The 17,976-nt window shown below is 37.6% G+C and overlaps 4 protein-coding genes across 19 annotated transcripts in view; 1 reads left to right on the forward strand and 3 right to left on the reverse strand.

Moving 5' to 3' along the window:
- The window catches only part of LOC115623621 (synapse-associated protein of 47 kDa), a 51,626-nt gene extending 48,652 nt beyond the window's left edge, over window positions 1-2,974 (reverse strand). For 2 of the 16 annotated variants that reach the window (XM_030518047.1, XM_030518055.1), the window contains exon 1: window positions 1,826-2,969. In XM_030518047.1, coding sequence (XP_030373907.1) covers window positions 1,826-2,046 — 221 coding nt within the window. In that variant the 5' untranslated portion in view covers window positions 2,047-2,969. Of the gene's footprint in view, window positions 1-1,825 lie in introns of all 16 variants that reach the window. The other 14 variants (XM_030518043.1, XM_030518048.1, XM_030518051.1 and 11 more) reach the window with 10 other exon arrangements.
- Window positions 2,975-3,343: 369 nt separating this feature from the next.
- LOC115623799 (mitochondrial import inner membrane translocase subunit Tim16) lies at window positions 3,344-4,339 on the reverse strand. The gene is made up of 3 exons (XM_030518341.1): window positions 4,141-4,339; window positions 3,854-4,065; window positions 3,344-3,789 (listed from the first exon to the last, which is right to left on the reverse strand). Exons 1-3 carry the CDS (start codon window positions 4,275-4,277, stop codon window positions 3,539-3,541), a joined length of 600 nt encoding a protein of 199 aa, XP_030374201.1. The 5' UTR covers window positions 4,278-4,339; the 3' UTR covers window positions 3,344-3,538.
- A 52-nt stretch (window positions 4,340-4,391) lies between these two features.
- LOC115623922 lies at window positions 4,392-5,201 on the forward strand. The gene has a single exon (XM_030518479.1). The coding sequence runs from the start codon at window positions 4,392-4,394 to the stop codon at window positions 5,199-5,201; it is 810 nt and encodes a 269-aa protein (XP_030374339.1).
- A 190-nt stretch (window positions 5,202-5,391) lies between these two features.
- LOC115623798 (F-box/LRR-repeat protein 7) lies at window positions 5,392-9,368 on the reverse strand. The gene is made up of 5 exons (XM_030518340.1): window positions 8,525-9,368; window positions 7,616-7,697; window positions 6,765-7,519; window positions 6,106-6,285; window positions 5,392-6,028 (listed from the first exon to the last, which is right to left on the reverse strand). The coding sequence occupies exons 1-5, from the start codon at window positions 9,366-9,368 to the stop codon at window positions 5,493-5,495; spliced, it is 2,397 nt and encodes a 798-aa protein (XP_030374200.1). The 3' UTR covers window positions 5,392-5,492.
- Between the last annotated feature and the right edge of the window lie 8,608 nt (window positions 9,369-17,976).

Genomic DNA, 17,976 nt, shown 5'->3' on the forward strand with positions numbered 1-17,976 from the left:
TAGGAAATAAAAATCTACAGACTTTTACAGACTTTCTTAAACTCTCAAAAAAGCCTTTTAAAAAATAGATTGATTAGTGTGTGTTTTAAGCCGTTTTGGTACTGGTTTAATAGCGATACAATAAATTTAGTATGCCGAATATAGATAATGGTTCGAAATTGTAAAAGCTGTTAGCATTTCACAAATTACAAAGTTATACAAAATACTGCTTTTAGATTTTTGATATACCTATATTTAGGAACATATATAACCGAAATTATTCGTAGCTGTCTAAGTGTATTGTTTTGATACTATTAATAAAAGTGGAGCTATTTGTTGAATAAGTAAGTAATATACACATATCTAGACGATTAATCTGAAAGCTTGACTGTATAGTTTTGACCTTTTTATGGATAGTTGCGTTTAAATATTCTATCCTATCTAAATATATATTCATTTTAATCACTTTCTAGGCAACAATGCTGGTTGCCACTTGACAACCTCATATTAGCTACATTAGTATTTTCTATAGTCGATTGATCGGATCCTAGATAAACAGCTTAATTTGACAAAATATTCAGTCAAATCAATTTTTAGCTGACAGAATAAAAAACAATCTTGTAAGCTTACTCTTGTAATTAAGGTCACGATATCTGAAATCTACAGAACACTTTTGATTGCTACCATTTGGCTGTAATAGTCAATACTTTTGTCGATTTAGACCATTGCCGCATGGAATTGTTCAATATTTAAGCCAAACTAGTATATGGCATTATTGGTGCAATCAAACTTGGCTTTATAATAAATCGGCCCCTTCCCACCCTTCCTTTGCCCCTCCCTGCCAGTATTGAAGCAATTATGTTCAGTCACGAAAGCTCGTGTGAAATGCACAGCAAAAAATAGAAAATAAAAAATGTAAATAGCAATGTGCAACGAATGAGAAAGAATACAAAAAATGGGCAACTAAGGCAAAATGTTAAAAGGTACAAATTGCAAGGTCAAGCGGACACGCTATGCAAAAATCCACTTGCGGCACGATAGGGTCTTAGTTTAAATTAAATGACAAGAAATTATAAGCCAGGGGTCGGCTAAGTGGCCCAAATGCCAGTCAGAGGGCTAAGAATACATGTTTGTACAATTTTAACTTCTTTAAGACTGTAAGCCTTTAACGGGAGCTTATTTAAAAATATTTCCGCTCCTTTGCATCCCCTCTCGATTATCTCACATCATATTTAAGAAGACAACGAAATCATTGCACAATTCCAAAGAACATCAAATGTACGAGAATACAATATCATTTATGTCATCAATTTCAAATTCTTCTAGCTGCAGACCCCGGCCTATTATGTTTATATTAACCATAAACATTTTTTCTGACTGACTGATTGGTGACCGAGGCACATCCCAAACGGAAGAGCTGTAATAAGCTCGGCAAAAGCGGTTTTGGGAATTTCGAGCTCCAAAGATTGCATGAAAAATCTGAGTTTTTTAACTGATCGACTTAAGACTTGGATTTTATACTCCATGAATGAATACAAAATGAAATAAAATCGACATTTCCTAACATTTTTGTGGGGGTCTTAATTAAAACTAGTAAACTAGCAAAGAGTTTCACTTTATAATTTTAGCATCTCATTAAAAATGTACTTGTAGTTCGGAATTTAAAGACAAATTTTTCAGACGACGAAACTGTAATGAATTTTTTAGTTTGTAAGAATGTGTCCACTGGCCGTGAAAGGGTTAAAAATAGTTGAGAGCCATAAATAGAAGGCCTTGAAGGCCAATCTCCAATTAGATAGGCCACCTTTTTTTGTGGTGGGCCGAAGACAAGTATGTTGTGACTCACCTTTTGGCACCATCCTCGCCTTCTAGTGGCTGCTCCCCACCAGCTGCCGCAGCAGCAGCAGCAGCCGCATCCTGATCCACTGTGGGGATAACTGCCTCAGCTGGCGCTGCAGGAGCTGCGGCGCCGCCTTCTCCTGGCGGTGCTGGTACATCCTCATCACCAGCGCCGCCCTTGACGGCGCCCACCAGAGAAGTGAATTGATTTGTTAGACCCGAGAACATGATGTTTGATGCAATTTGTTTTTGTTGTTGCTTTTGTCTTTTCTTTTGTCTTTGCTCGCCGTTTTGCAGCACTAGCACTTTAAAGGATTAGCGCTGTCGTTGTAGTCGTCGTGTATAGAGACAGTTGTAGTGGGTGGTGGTGGTGCTGGAGTTGTTGTTATCGTTGTTGTTGCTTTTGTTGCCCACACACACGCGCGCCTTTCTTGCTCTCTGGCACTCGCTCTCAAGCTGAGCTTGCTCTCTTTTCTCTCTATTTTTTGTGGTGTTGCGTCTGCAAATGCTTCTTCTTCTTCTTTTTTGTTGGCTTCGTTTTCCTTTTCCTTTTGCCTTTGCGCTTTACTTTTATTACACTTGGCAGAAATTTTTTAATAGGGTTTTCTTTTAAGCCTGCACGAGAAAAAGAAGTTTCACTTTCGAAGTTATATAAATTCTTTCAACTTGTAATGAATTTTCATCTTTTTTTGTACACGCTGCAAGTACTGAATTAAACAAAAGGGCAAGTGCAAGGAAAAAATCAATAAATAAAAATAAATTAAATTCGAAATGTCTCACAATATTTGCACACAATATTTAAACACTGTGAAAATTTATATAAACAACAATTTTGCGGCTTGTCACACTTATTACACGGCTGGGCGTTTTAAATCAATACTGGCTGGTCACGCTTGTTTTGTGCACTAATTTCTTTTTTCTTTCACTTGGCCACAGATGAAACGCCTTTCATCATAGTATATGCGTAACGCTGGCTTTTTGGTCTTATGAATTACCACTTGAGATTTATTCTATTTTTTTTTTTTTTGCTTCTTTCTGTCTGCCTGTACAAACGAGCAAAACTAGAATTTTCGGCTGCCTGCGTCGAAGGTCCTCTGAACACTGACTTGGCAGAGGATTTCCTTTTGCTCAAATACTGTTCAGCGTCTCTTCTGGAATGCAATAATATCCAATAAGTTTAACGCAACAGCCTGCCCTGCCCCTAACCGCCCACTTTTGTGGAAAGTCGTTGTGGTGGTTGTTTGGAAATTCGCGTCGATGGTGTCGCGCATGTGCTAGTTGTTTGATTTGTTTTTTTTTTTTTATTTGCACACCTTTATAAACAATAGACACGTCCGATTGTGAAAATATTTATCATAAGTAAGCAACTACGTAGCACAAAATGTTTCCTATTTATTTATTGTGCGAGTGCTGCCCAGCAAGTGACAGCTGTTGTAGAACTTCCAACAGCCCTGTCTTTTCAGTGCAATAATTGGCAGCACTAAGCAGCGCTTGGCTAACGAAATTAAAACGAATATCGCGCAACTTCTTCAAAAACTTGGTTTTATTCACTAACTAAAGCGCTGATAAAACTTAGAAATTGTCGCACTAAGAATCGAGGCATACATACACACATATTTACAGCAAAGCACAGTCGTCTTGCGCTATTCAACACTTAATTTAATCAATTATTAGCTAAGTTATGGGTTCATTTTGAGGTATATGGCCAGCTTGCCACAGTTCATTGCCTTTGCCGCGTTCTGCTCTGCTGTTGCGTGGGATCCTGTTCGGCTTCTGGTTTAGACTTTTGCTGGGCTTCAAGCTCATGGTCGAGACGTTCCTTGGCCCGAAAAACCTTTGACTGCAGATAGAATGAGCCGCCCTTGGCACGATCATTGACATTGAAGAGGTGCTCATAGTTCTTGACTATGGTGTCCACGTTTTTTATGTCATCCAAATTCAGTATTTGCTTGGCCTCCTCCAATGTCATGCCTGGCCAAATTAAATTGTAAATAAATTCAGCACCCTGCTCTGCCTGATATATAGAAGAACTTACCCGTACGCAAATTGGACTCGGCGCTTCTATCGCCCTGTCTGCCACCACCGGCGCGTTTCGCTGCCTCTTGTGACGCCGCAATTTCTTGTTTCAGAGCCTTTGCGAAGGCGCGTCCAATTGCCTGGCCGCCAAGTACAATAATTTGGGCAATGTACTTTGCCATTGTTGCTGGTTCGATATAATTTGTTGCTGCGTTGTTTTTGGCTACACGTCTGGGTTGATTTTAAATCAAAAAAAGCATACAGTAAAATTTCGTACTCTGTTTTACATTATACAACGTCTCTAACCTCACGACACGAGCACGCAAACACAGTAGGCCCGAACAGCTGTGTGCTTTTCGTGCTGGGCAGCACTGACACGCATTGGAATTGGCAGCATTGTTGCTTTTGGTGGAACAGCTGTTTGATTCGCTGCTCGGCAGCATTGCGACCAGTACTACCAAGTTCTAAAAGCAGCAGTTCAGATTCAAAATTCAAAAATATACTAAAGCGCAACACGTTTTTGTTTTCCTGGCGGCAGCAGCAGCTTTGGGAAAAAAATGGACAAGTACTTGCTGCAAAAGTACCTTCTGCTTTCTAACAAGCACGAATGCGATGTCAGCGAATGGAAGCGTTTGATACAACAAATAGAAGACTATGTGGCCAAGCATAAGGAATTACAAATTGAAATTCAAAACTATGGCGACAGTTACAAAGTGAAGAGGCAAATGCTATCACATCTGGGCGGTGCAATGATTGGATTTCAAAAGAAACAGCACTGGCTGACAAGGAAACGGAAACGTGCCACACAGCAGCCAGAAAAAAAATCCCATACAATACGAACACTGCTGGAGGATATACGTTTGATGGAAAGAACGGAAAATGTGCCGCGTCATCATGTTCGAAACAAGGGCTTGGCCAAAACAAAAAGCACAAATCGTATGCTGCAATCCTTGAAGAGGGAAATGGGCAAACTGACAACAGATGAAGCGTACAATAAGTCTACGAAACTTATGCGAAAATATCTGACAAAGATAAAAGGTAATGAGCTGGCGCTGCAAGCCATAAACACCAAAACCCTTAAAGCGATTAATGATATTAAGCAACTGGATAATACCATTAAAGTTTTAAAAAGCAACAAATTGCCGCAATTCAAAATAAAACCAGCAATGCCAAAGGCACCATGGATGTCGCCCTCCGTCGAGCAGGATCTGAAGGCCACCATCCAGATGAAAAAGGTGAAGGTGGGGAAGAAACGGATTGCGATACAGCAGAACGAGTTGGATGTTCGACCATCGTATATATTGAAACATATAGCCGAGCTAATGCCAGATATGTACCATTATCTGAACAAGCCGAAACTGATTTAGTTGTTTATATGAAATAATTTATTATGCGCATAAGATGGATGGGGTAGGAATTAGTCTAGGAAGGCAACGCAGAACTACATACATATAAAAAATTATATATATAAACCAAATAGCAATACATATTTATACAATATATACAACAATTAATTAAACAATAGCCTAATTAACAATATGCTTTGTGTAGATTGTTTAGAACATCCGCTTCATACTCGTATATCAGTTTATATGTATTTTATCATATGGCCTGCCTCTTTGCTTTGACATTGTTATGGTCGGTATGGTTATATCGCATTAACAAAATCCCGGATTTGTGTGCTCAATGATGCAACGTTTGCAATACTTCTTCACTGCCCGATAGCCCTCGATGGATATCTGACAGTCCTGTATGTTCAGCTGCTGCAGACCCCGACAATAATAGGCTATACACTGCACGCCCCGATCCGTAATCATATCACAATTTCGCAGGCTCAGCTTCTTTAGATTCGGACAGCTTTCGGCTAGGGCTCGCAGGCCCGCATCGCTCACATCGCATTTGCCAATGTCGAGGGCGCGCAGGCGCGGACAGGAGCGGGCCAGCACTGTGATGGAATCATCGCTGACCGCCTCACAGCCGCGGGCATTTAAATAGCGCAGCTTGTAGCAACGACGCGCTATAACCTTCAGACCCGCATCCGAAACACGTTCACATTTCGCCACCGACAGATAACGCAAGGCGGCACCCAATTTGGCCAACTCATATAGGCCGAAATCCGTAATATTTACGCAGTCCGAGACGCTCAGCTCCTTCAGCGAAACACAGAAACTGGGCACAAACTTCAGACCCGCATCTGTAGCGAATAAGAGAGAAAGAAAACAATATAAATATGTATTTAAGGTAATTGGTGGAGAATAACTGCAACTCTACCTGTAATTTGTATGCAGCGTCGCAGATATAGATACACCAGCTGTGGACAATTCTTGACCACAATCTTCAGACCCATGTCGTTCATGGCCAGACAATCGGTCAGATCCAGATATTGCAGCAGCAGGCGACGTGGTGGCTCTACATTGGGATTCGGACTGATGCAGGTAACTTGATTGCAACCTGAAATTCGGATGGATCAAAAAATATTATTAATTATTGATACACATAGAAAGAATAACATTATTCGAAGAATTTGTTTTCGGTCTGACAGGCAAATAATTTGCGTACAAATTCGTGAAATCATTGCAACAAAATTCGAAAGAGCTTATTAAAAATGAATTCGAAAATTTGCGTGCAAATAATTTGTCTGTCTGACCACTTTTTTAACTTTTTTATACGAATGCTCAGATCTTATTATTCATTTAAGTTTAGCTTGCTTTATTATTTAGAGTTAAACATATTCTCCAACCACCTACCCACCATTGCAACAAAATTCGAAAGAGCTTATTAATTCGAAAATTTGCGTGCAAATAATTTGTCTGACTGACCGAAAACAAATTCTTCGAATAGCTTTTTTATACGAATGCTCAGATCTTATTATTCATTTTAGTTTAGCTTGCTTTATTATTTAGAGTTAAACATATTCTCCAACCACCTACCCGTCACATCCAAATGCTGGAGATTGCTGCACTTCGTCAGGGCCTCCACCAATGCCGGATTGCTGACCTCCACACAGGCCTGCAGTTGCAGATGTGTGAGTTCTGGACAGCGACGGGAGAGCAGCTGCAATCCCTTGTCCGAGATGCGACAACCATCGGCGAGCATTACACGCTGGACTTCCGGACAGGCTCCATTAGAGCTTTGGCCGCACAGCTGGCGGAAGATCATCTTCAGGGTTTTATCGCCACTCAAGTGATCGCCTCGCAAGGTGATGCATTTCCAGAGGACGGGCCGCCAGGCCAGCTGCTCAAAGCGGCGACACACACGGGCCACCGTGCAGAGTTCACAGCTGTCCAGCCAGCTGAAGATGCGGACAATGCTGTCGTCCGACAAACGCTCGAAGTAGGGTCCACAGCGCAGAGGTCCTTTGCGATTCCAGGGTGGCGGTCCAATAGCGGTGCTGGTAGCGCCGCCACCTCCGCCGCTGCGACGGGGTGTGGTTGCGGGTGTGCTGGTGGCATTGGCCTTCAGTGTGGTCGGGACATGATGGACGAGACCGTGTGTGGTTATTGTTGTGGCCGAGACAGAGGTGGTTGGCTGCGCGCTGGCGGAGGTGGCGCCTGCGCTGGAGGAATGATGGCCGGTGGGTGATGGCGAGACCAAGGTGGCATAACCCTGATCCAGACTGGGCGAGAATCGACCCAGATTGCACAGACCGTCGGAGAGGCTTTGCACTTTGGTGTGGTGATAGCGTTGGTCCAGCGCCAGATTCGACGAGGACGATGTGTTGGCATTTGTGGAGCTCGAGAAGTTGTCCAATTGGTTCAGAGAACTGAAGGCATTCGATGGCGAATTCGTGCTCCGATTGAGCAGATATCGATCCGATCCACTCGTTTCGCTGGGACTCGAGTTGTGCGGATGATGACGACGTTCTGTGTGAGAGAAAAGGGACAAGGTAAGGGTAAATGAAAGTAAAGTCATGTTTAAGAAATACACCGCACATAAAGCCTAATCCGAAAAGCCAATTCACAAATTTCAGATATATTTTGTTCTTTGGATTTCGTTTTATGAAATTGAAGATTTCAACAATCTGTGTAGATATTGTTATGTATTTATTAACTATCTTTTATTTGGAAGTGTTGCAATACTTTTCCTATTGTCTTGCCTAGAAGAAGAAGTTTTCGTTTATTCTAATTCAACATGTCTGAAGAAATCATGTTTTAATTTATTCCTACACTGAAATAATTGTTAAGGTTTCTCAATTAAATGGTTAGAACCTACTTTAAAAAGGGTTTGGAAATGTCACAAACTTAATAAAAACAATGCAAATAATTAAACCATGTTTCAATTTTACAGTTTCTGTCGCTGCTTAATACCTATGCGCTACTATTTTGACACAAATGGAGCCGGCTGTGGAAATTGGAAAGAAAAAGTCAAATAATAGACACAATTCCACTGTTCCATTTTAGATTTTGATTTAAATGGTAACATGTATATGCCTCTACTTTGACCCAAATGGAGCCGGCTGTGGAAATTGGGAAGTCAAAAAAGAAAAAGTCAATTAGTAGAAACAATTCCACTGTTCCATTTTAGATTTTGATTTAAATGGTAACATGTATATGCCTCTAAAAGTTTACCTATTCTTTTGTTACTTTAAAAAGTGGCACAGTTTCTTAACAAAACCGTAACATTCATTTTAATATGCGCATCTAAAAACTGTGACTCATTTCCACCGTTCCAATATTAGTTTTCTGCTTACCTGGCATGCGTTCGTTTCCGCTGCTATAGTCCTCTAAGTAGTAGCGCTCGTTCTGGTACTGACTCGCCTCGGCGCCCAGTGGCAGACCACGTAATGCGTTTCCCAGATAAAGAGACTCCATTTTCTTGTCTAGCAAATACTGTGCACCATTCCCACTACTACCGCCCCCATTGCCATTACCTAGGACCGTCGGAACACTGCAGCGACCTCCTTGATGTCTGCGCGCGGTGCTCCTCAGGCCACAGCCTCCGCCGCTGGCATTATTGTCACTCGAGTCCTCGGTGTCGGCGGTATTGCCGGGCACCCAGCTGGGACGCTGGGCGCCATACTGTAGGACGTGTTCGAGAGTGAGGAAGTTTCGCGGATGCGGCACAGGGTGTCCTGTGGTGCGAGTCATTGGCTTGGGCTGCTCTGGTGGTGGTTTCTTCGCCTGCCGTCCTACCGAGGCGGTGGAATGGGCACCATAGATGGCCTGCTCGGGTCGCGTGTGGCGCCCTCGCAACTCAAAGGTGGCTGCCTTTTGTTGGACCATGTGGAGCACTGCCGCCGCTGCGGCGGCTGGAGTACTGGACGCCCGATCGCTGTGTGGCGAGGAGCTGCGCGAGGCCAGCGGGTAGAGCTCCATGCCGGCGTCGACGGCATCATTGGCATCAACGAGACTCAAATTTGGCGATTTGCGTGACATTTTATAGGCTTGGGGGTCCAGTGGACTCGAGCTAAGCGGATGGGGATGATGGTAATGGGCCGCTGTCAGCTGATCCCGCACTGCGTTGCTGTTGCGGCCCAGTGAGGCGAGCGGACACTCCAGCTCGGTGGCGCGGCAGTTGCTCGTCTTGTGTGACATTTCCATTGGTTTCTAGTTTTATACTTCACCTAGAGACCTTTTCTATAAAAATGTTGTCTGCAATAGGAAAGATGAATGGAATTGGAATTAATAATAATCGTTTCGGAAGCACCGACTGACATTAAATTAATAATATTCAAAAATTTAAAAAAACCAACAAGAAAAAAAACATTCTTGAAATTGAAATAAAATTTACCTTAATGATGCAGTAGGGAACTTTAGAAGGAACAGTTGGAACGCGGAAACACAATGCAAAAACGATATATCAAGGCCTTATGAGGATACGGCAAAAAAAATACCAATATTATAAAGAGGAACGATTTGATTGTTTGTTTGTTTGTCTCTTTCCAAAATGTAGGAGATCGGATGTTATTTTAATAATTCTACCTTTATAAGCGCATCTAATTATATCATATATATTTCTATGTTTATTTAGCTATTTGATGAATTATTGATGTGTACATTTATTAAGTTTTAGGTTGTAATACTTGGGATATATAGTATATAAATATAAAATTCATTTCATTGGAAGCGTTCAGATTTAGAAATGCTTAGGCTTTAAAGTCCATTTATTAAGTTTTAGGTTGCAATATTTGGGAAATGAAATTGTAAAATAATATTGCATTTTGCAAAACAAAAATAAGCTTTAATTGATAAAAAAAAAATATATAAAATTCATTTCATTGGGAGCGTTCAGATTTAGACATGCTTAGGCTTTAAAGTCCAGAGAAATAAAATTGTAAAATAATATTGCATTTCGCAAAACAAAAATAAGCTTAATTTGATAAAAAAATATATAAAATTCATTTCATTGGGAGCGTCAGATTTAGACATGCTTAGGCTTTAAAGTCCAGAGAAATGAAATTGTAAAATCATATTGCATTTTGCAAAACAAAAGTAAGCTCTTCTTGATAACAAAAAATTATTAATAATAACTAAAACTTTGGAAATAATTTCCCAACTTAAAAAATTATTTTAAGCAAAAAAAGAAATAAGAAAATTAGATGCGAACGCCAGGACAAATGTTTGGCGAATGATTGTTCCCCAGAAGGGCACACGCTTAAATACGTTTTAAAGGTGTTGGAAAAGATTCTAAACTAAAAAGTGCTGCACAACGCTTTGGCTATAAACCTTCTACTGCCACGTGAAATGGAATGGGATATTTTTTATAATTCGCAAACTATGACGACATAAATAAAAATAAAGCTTTGTTTGCAGTTTTAATTAGGAACTTGACTATTATTTGATTGTTAACTAATGGAAAAAGAGAGAATTTCGAGAATTTGAGCAACTCTTCGAATAAGAAGGACTGGTCATGCCAACTTTCATGATGTGTTTTGAGTTCAATGCTTATTAAGTTGGCATCTGTCGGTTATTTTCTTAAAAATAATTTTTTTTTATACCAAGGCCTCAAGTTATCAATAAATCTTAGGCTTTGGTTAACAATCTTTAAGCAATTTATAGAACATGTACGAATTTTATTTGTGTTGAATACATCAGGGTATGCCGGAATTAGAATTGAGTATATAATGCTGAATATAGTATTACTTGCAATCATTTATTATAATGGAGGGAATTTCCGCTAACATCCTTCATTATATGCCTTCATTCATTGAAAATCTCTTTAAGTCGTTCTTTCAGTTTTATGAAGTCTCCTACTATCTCGTTTTCTCCTATATTATTTGTTATATTTCTCCAAGCCTGTTTGCACTTCAGTTCCAGTCTTCTAGGAATATTCAACAACTGGGGAATGTAAAATTGAATCCAAATACATACTTGTATATATGTTTTCTACATATATTAGAGCATTTTTATTGTTTAATATTTGTTTATAATTAAATGTATATTTCTGTGTAATATCCAACTTGAATTCTCAATTGGCAATATTTTCACATCTCTAGATTTCTACTTATACGAGTATATGTGTCTAAGTTTTTGCGAATTTGTGTGGGCAGTTCAAAGTTGTTCTGTGGCGACTCCAACTGGCCATTATTAGAAATATCTGTGTACATAAATCAAATTTATATAGTTTCTGTTGCCACACCCCAACCAATTGATGCGATTGCTGCATATAGTGGTTATGGCTCTCTCGCTACGGCGGTTAGTGAGCCAAGGCAGCACAGAGTTGACCTTTAAGGAGAGACTCAATCGAATTCAAAAAATTCAACAACACAGATGAACTAGAGAATGGTGGGTCGGAGAATAAGTAATACGTTATTCTGAATTAATGACAGTATTTTTTAAATATTGTATTTATTGATATTTTTAATGCAAATAGCAAATATTATAAAAGATAGCAGTAGGTATCAAATGACTAGAACGGAAAGTTTTATTTGAAAATTAGTAGAGCAGATTGCTAACGAACTATAATTAACAAAACGTGAAAGTAATCGGATGGCTTTACTATTAGTTGGCAGCCCCATCAGCGAAAAAGATCATTTCAATTCTTAAAATAAGAGATTCCGAAAATAAGTAGATTTACAATAAAAATAGTAACAAAAAAGCCGAGATCTATAATTAGACTAAAAATTTTATTTATAAAAAAATTCTTAGCAGAAGCATTTTTAATTTTAAAAGCAAAATACGAGCTGGCTTTACTATGAGTTGGCAGCCTCATCAGCGAAACAGAGCATACCAGTTTTCCAAATAATGCAACGAAGGATGTGCCTCAAGAGATTTCGAAAAAGAATAGATTTATAATCAAAAATAAGTATTAGACAAAAAATGTAATTAATACAAAAAATTCTCAATAGAAGAATTCTTAACTTTAAAAATAAAAACGGTCGAAGTGGTTTTTTTTTTGAAGTTCTGGAATTGTCAATGCCAAAATTTGACAAATTTTGTCTTGTCTAAATTTGTTGGTATTATGAAATATAAATTGCTTATACAAAACAAAAACTACTTAGGTTTGGTCACACGGGCAAAACATTTGCATACAAACGATTCTGATTTCACAAGTTTTCGATAAATAAGAAGCTACTTTAATGAAATTCAATAAGAGAGCCCTAACTAAAATAAACTATGTTTTATATATATATTTTTCCCGCTTTATAAATCGAGCTTAGCGCAGTGAGCGAAGGCCGTGACTCATTAATTTTGTTTATCTATTTATTTATATACATATTTGTTTTTTTTTTTTGTGACTGGCGCCCAATGATATTTATGGGCAGCGCAAATAAATTTTAATAATAATTTTGTGCAGCTTTTAAAAAATTAATAAGCCAGCACGCCCACGCAAGCAGCGGTCCAAGCGTTTCAAATTTATTTGAGTTTTGATTTTTTTTAATACGTATACAGAAATATATATATACTCATATATACCTTATATGTTTGTATATTGTTTTGGGCACACGTATGCTGTCATTTGGCCACATCGGAGGCTGAGACTGTGAAGAATTCATTCAGTCAGAGCCACGCTTTGGGCTCATTCATTGCCGAGGCGTGTAGTTTTTGTCTGCTTGTCTTACTTTTTTTTTCGTTTTTTTATTTTTATTTTTTTTTGGCAATAACCAGTTTAGAGGCCTGAGTTGGTGATGGTGATGGCGTGGGCTGCCGTGGCTGCTGAGGTTCTATGGCCCAGCGTGTGCATCCGCCTGGGTCTGAATTTGGCTCTGACTGTGGCTTTGGCGTAACCTAAGACCCTAAATTAGTTCGAAAGTAACCCAATTCCTCTTTTAGTCTTCACTCACTTTAGTTGTGTATTTATGAAATTGATTGGGCTTTGCATAACTTTGCGTCGCCAACTAAATAGAAAACCATAAATTGTTGAACAAATTTGTAGATGCGTTCCACACTGAAAACAAATTATGTTTCTAAAATGCTGGCATTGCTTGGCTATGCGGACTATAATGTTATTATTTAATTGATGCAAAAATTATTTAATTACAAATTTTTAGCCATCAGACATAGTTCATAGTTTTTACAAATCAATTTGTAATTCTCAAGCTTGTTTTCTTCCTTAAGTACGAACTGGTGGCGTTTGATTGATTAATTGATTGATTAATGAGTTATTCGTTAAAAAGCTATTCCTTCCATTAAAAACCCTTAACAAATATTCTTTATTATATCAAAACAAAAAAATTATATCTTTTACACAAATACTGCATAAAAAGAAAAATTTAAAATAAAAACTGTAAGGTAAAACAAATTTACTTCAAAATAAAAATATTATCTTGTTGGGGCAATTTTATGTAATTATATTTATTTAAAATAAAATCGAAAAATCATAGAATAGAATTGCGGAAAATAAAGTTCGAAAATAATTCAATATACCAAAAAATGTAATGAGGAGAAAAAGTAATCATACAAGTTAAATTAATTGAAAAACCCATATAAAATATAAATAAAATAATAAAATGTGCTCAATAATGAACGTGAAATATTCAAATTCAAATATTATATATAAAGAATCAAAAAAATCAAATCAAAAAAACCTATTGAACTTAAATGTACAAAAAATAAAAATAAATGAAGCTTAAAAATAATATTGAAAAAATGAAATTACGAAACGAATTCGGATTCGAATTCATTCAATTGGTAAAAAGAAGTTAAATATTGTTTTCGTCTTCTTTATTTTCTTGTGATTTGGCTTTCATATAAAATTGTAATAATAAATGTTTAAATTTTGAAATTATGAAAAAAAATTGAAATTACGAAATAAATTCGAAAAGTCTTCATTATATTGGTAAAAAGAAGTTAAATATTGTTTTCGTCTTCTTTATTTTCTTGTGATTTGGCTTTCATATAAAATTTATTATTACAATGTTTAAATGTTGAAATTATGAAAAAAAATGAAATTACGAAATAAATTCGAAAAGTCTTCATTAAATTGGTAAAGAGAATTTAAATATTGTTTTCTTCTTCTTTATTTTCTTGAGATTTGGCTTTAATATAAAATTATTATTACAATGTTTAAATGTTGAAATTATGAAAAAAATGAAATTACGAAATAAATTCGAAAAGTCTTCATTAAATTGGTAAAGAGAATTTAAATATTGTTTTCTTCTTCTTTATTTTCTTGAGATTTGGCTTTAATATACTATTTATTATTACAATGTTTAATTTAATTAATTAATTGTAATTATTTAACATATGGAAGGCTCCTTAACAAAAAAGCTAGTGCTAACTGGTTGATTATAAATTTGGTGTTAAAAATTAATTCCATATTATTTAAACAAATAAAATAAAAATTTACATATACTTATTGTAACGCAAAGCAAGTCAACGTCAGAGATGTGTTCACTAATTCCTTCTACCTTTTTTTTTTGGAAATAATACTCAACTGATGTGCAAGGCCACACAATTTTGTTGAGTGTTGTATTTGTGGAAGTGGTGGAATCTTCTTTAACGGTTCGTCTGCCTTTCTGGGTTGGGCACTGACACACACACACATACACACACACCTCTCTGATGGCACACTTTGAAGATTATCTCTTGAAAGTGCAGTAGGGGACTGGGGTGGGGGGAATTCAAATCGAATAAAATCGTATCGCATCAACCGTCTTGGTCGTTGTGTGTGGCTTTATTTTTATTGTAATCAAATTTGAAATTAATTTCTTACCTAGCCCAGCCGTAAATAAACATAATAATAACAATAATAAGCCAACACCAACGGTCTCGCACATTTGAAAGGCAAAAATGAAAAACGAAAAAAATAAAAATATGTCTTGTCATTTCACTTATGGCAGCTGATTAATCTTGGCATCTCCTTCACCTCGGCTGCCGCTGCTTGTCTCACACTCTTGGCCAAATGGAATGTCGCTCAACTGGTTCGGATTCGGAGCTGGACACGGCGGGCCGTGGCGGCACTCGACAGATCGACTGATCCCCACAAATGTAACAAAAAGTTCAAAGAAGAGAGCGAGACAGAGTGAGAGAGGGAAGGGCGACGCTCTTTTCTTTTCGTATTTGCGTGCCATAATTTACAATAGTTGGACAATAAATAATTAATAAGGCACACACACACACACACTCACGCACTGACTAGCACACTCACTCACGCACGCACGCAGTCAGGCAGGCAGGCGGCGTGTATAGAAAAAGTGTCAAATGGTTCATTGGGCAACACACAGCATTAAATTTACATAAATTGTGGCTATAAAATATGCACAAATATGGAAAGTTTTCATTCTCTTTCAGGTGACAGTATTTGGGGTGCAAACATAGGTGAGAATTCGAATTCATTTTAGCAGCTCTTTTGTCTTGAAATCTGTCTTTCTCTAGAATGCGTCAGCAGCAGCTATCGAATGTTTTCTCTGGTCATTGAAGAGAAGTTGAAGTGGTCTTACAAATCGCACAATAGATTGTTCCACATACTAAATAAAATTGTCAGTTAACAGACAAATCTGTACTTCAGAAATCATTAAAAGTAATTGGTAGCCAGAATCATATTTAATTAAGATTAAACAATGCATGAGCTTAGATCAATAATAACCCGTGTTTGATGACAGGCGGCATTAATGGCAGATGTTGATCATATTCGGATACCGATAACATACTTAATTAGAGAATTTATTGACAATATGAAAAAAATAATGCAATCCGATCGATCCTTAGTTCATTCATATTTTTTTTATGGAAAAACATGCAAACCCTTTAGGTCAACCGAAAGCTATTGGTTTAAGGAGTTTAAGAGTGTTGTAGAATTAATGTCAATGAAGAAAACTCAGTGTCTCGTACGGATCAGCAATCTAGATTTTAAATGATAAGGCAGGTCTGTGGAAAGTGTCGACACTTTGGATGCCGTGTTTCGATCAAGAACAGCTTCCCATACCTCATCAGTTCCCATATCAAAAATCCATAAATAACACCTTGAGCCGCTTCAGTACCCTCTTCCCTTCCGAAACCTTGTGACTGCTTTTTATTTCCTAAGCTTGGGGACAGATTTTCATCAAATGGGGTTGCTATTATTGACATGAATTGGAAATAATTATTTATGTTATTAATAAATTAAAATGCAGAAAAAAGATGTTGGTATTACCATAAAAAGATGACGTTTTCTTCCAGACATTAAATCGACTTTCTTCAATCCATTTAACATTTTGAAAACTTCTTCCAACAATTATTGCGAAAATATAGATTTGCTTTTAGCTTTTTTTATGTAGGTGATGATTGTGTGTCTTTGCGAGTTTTATATCAAAAGAATGTTGTATTTAAAAATCAACAAATCTTTTCAGCACGTAGAAGACACGTTCTTCAAATTCTTCAATGACGCCAGTTCATTAATATTCAAGCAAGAGCTGGAAGCGCCCTAGAAAACACTCATGAGCTACAATTGTCTGAAAAGTTTGAGATTATGCTAAAAAAAAAAACTATTACCACTTGTCCTTTATTTCTGCCTGATTAGTGAAGAGAAGTCCGCCTGTTTTGTCTGTTCTTCTAACATGACAGCAAAATAGGTCGCTCTATGAAAATTATTTGCTTATACAAGTATGGCGAGAAGTAGGAATCATCAAGGTAATCATATGTTGGTTCAGAAGTACAAGGCAGGCAGGCAAAAACAGCATTTATAAGAAATGGAACAGGATCTAAAAATGTTTCTACAAACTATATAACTTCGTAAGTGATTTCGTCTTGTCCCCTACACCATGCCCATATAGTAATTACCTAATTTAAGATATCATTATTTAATAATGTGCTAATTAAACAAGGCCTTGTTAATATTTATTAACTCAAAAATACTGCTCTACATATTTCGTGGCCTTTTTGCTTGAGCCTAATTTTCGTTTACAGATTGAACATTTTAATTACCCCACAATAATAACGTATTCAATCAGACGATCTTAAGCGAATGTTTACACACATTTAACCAATTCAGACAGACAGCTGGTAGATCGAAAGCCAAAGGTCACCGGCAACAACAACAGCAACGATGAACACTCAACGGAAAACTGAAAACTGGTCTGCATTCAAAAATTCACATGCCACCAAGCCATAACAAGCTCAAAAGCAACAGCAGCAGCAGCAACAACAACAACAACGAGGAACAAGCACATAAAATATGACAACAACAAGTACTAATTATTTAATATGCTTAATGAGCAAATGTCGCCACAGTGGCCAGAGCCGAGTCGAGCGCCAAGAAAAATGCCACAAGCGTAGCCAAAGAGTGTCCGCACAGACATACTATACATACGAGTACATACATACATAGATACTTATGTATGTATGTGTGTATGTACAAGCAGGCATGCGATAATAAATGTTTTTGTTGTTATTTCTGCTCCCTACTTGGCTGAAATCTAACGCCAATGCAAACGTTTGGCGCCACACAGCGTCGGAACCTGGCCAGCAACTCCGACCACCTTTTGGCCTCCATGCCACGGCACGCTGAGAGCTTCTGGCCTCAGCACATTCTACGTCTGTGTTCCTCTCTGCATCTGTGTGTGTGTGTGTGTGAACACTTGCTACTAAAAGTATGCTTTTATCTAAAAAAATAGCTGTTGAACTTTTCGATTTAGTTTGAAGAACATTTAGGAAGAAAACCACACTTGGTTGGCCAAATAATTATATTTGCAGACCAAGTTTTGTTTTGTTTTTTTCAAATAAAAACTGAAATACTATAACAAACATTTTCCAATGACTGATATGTTGAAAAGTGGAAGAACAC

This window comes from Scaptodrosophila lebanonensis, unplaced genomic scaffold, assembly GCF_003285725.1.
Source record: "Scaptodrosophila lebanonensis strain 11010-0011.00,11010-0021.00 unplaced genomic scaffold, SlebRS2 tig00000053-arrow-pilon, whole genome shotgun sequence".
Taxonomy (NCBI): Eukaryota; Metazoa; Arthropoda; class Insecta; order Diptera; family Drosophilidae; genus Scaptodrosophila; species Scaptodrosophila lebanonensis.

Coding starts and splice junctions, on each gene's coding strand:
- LOC115623799 (XM_030518341.1), bottom strand. CDS start 4,277: ATGCTGCCGAGCAGCGAATCAAACAGCTGTTCCACCAAAAGCAACAAT. Junction 4,066..4,140: donor TTGCGTGCTCGTGTCGTGAG/GTTAGAGACGTT, acceptor AAATCAACCCAG/ACGTGTAGCCAAAAACAACG. Junction 3,790..3,853: donor CGAGTCCAATTTGCGTACGG/GTAAGTTCTTCT, acceptor TAATTTGGCCAG/GCATGACATTGGAGGAGGCC.
- LOC115623922 (XM_030518479.1), top strand. CDS start 4,392: ATGGACAAGTACTTGCTGCAAAAGTACCTTCTGCTTTCTAACAAGCAC.
- LOC115623798 (XM_030518340.1), bottom strand. CDS start 9,368: ATGTCACACAAGACGAGCAACTGCCGCGCCACCGAGCTGGAGTGTCCG. Junction 7,698..8,524: donor CGGAAACGAACGCATGCCAG/GTAAGCAGAAAA, acceptor TCTCTCACACAG/AACGTCGTCATCATCCGCAC. Junction 6,286..6,764: donor CCAGCATTTGGATGTGACGG/GTAGGTGGTTGG, acceptor TCCGAATTTCAG/GTTGCAATCAAGTTACCTGC.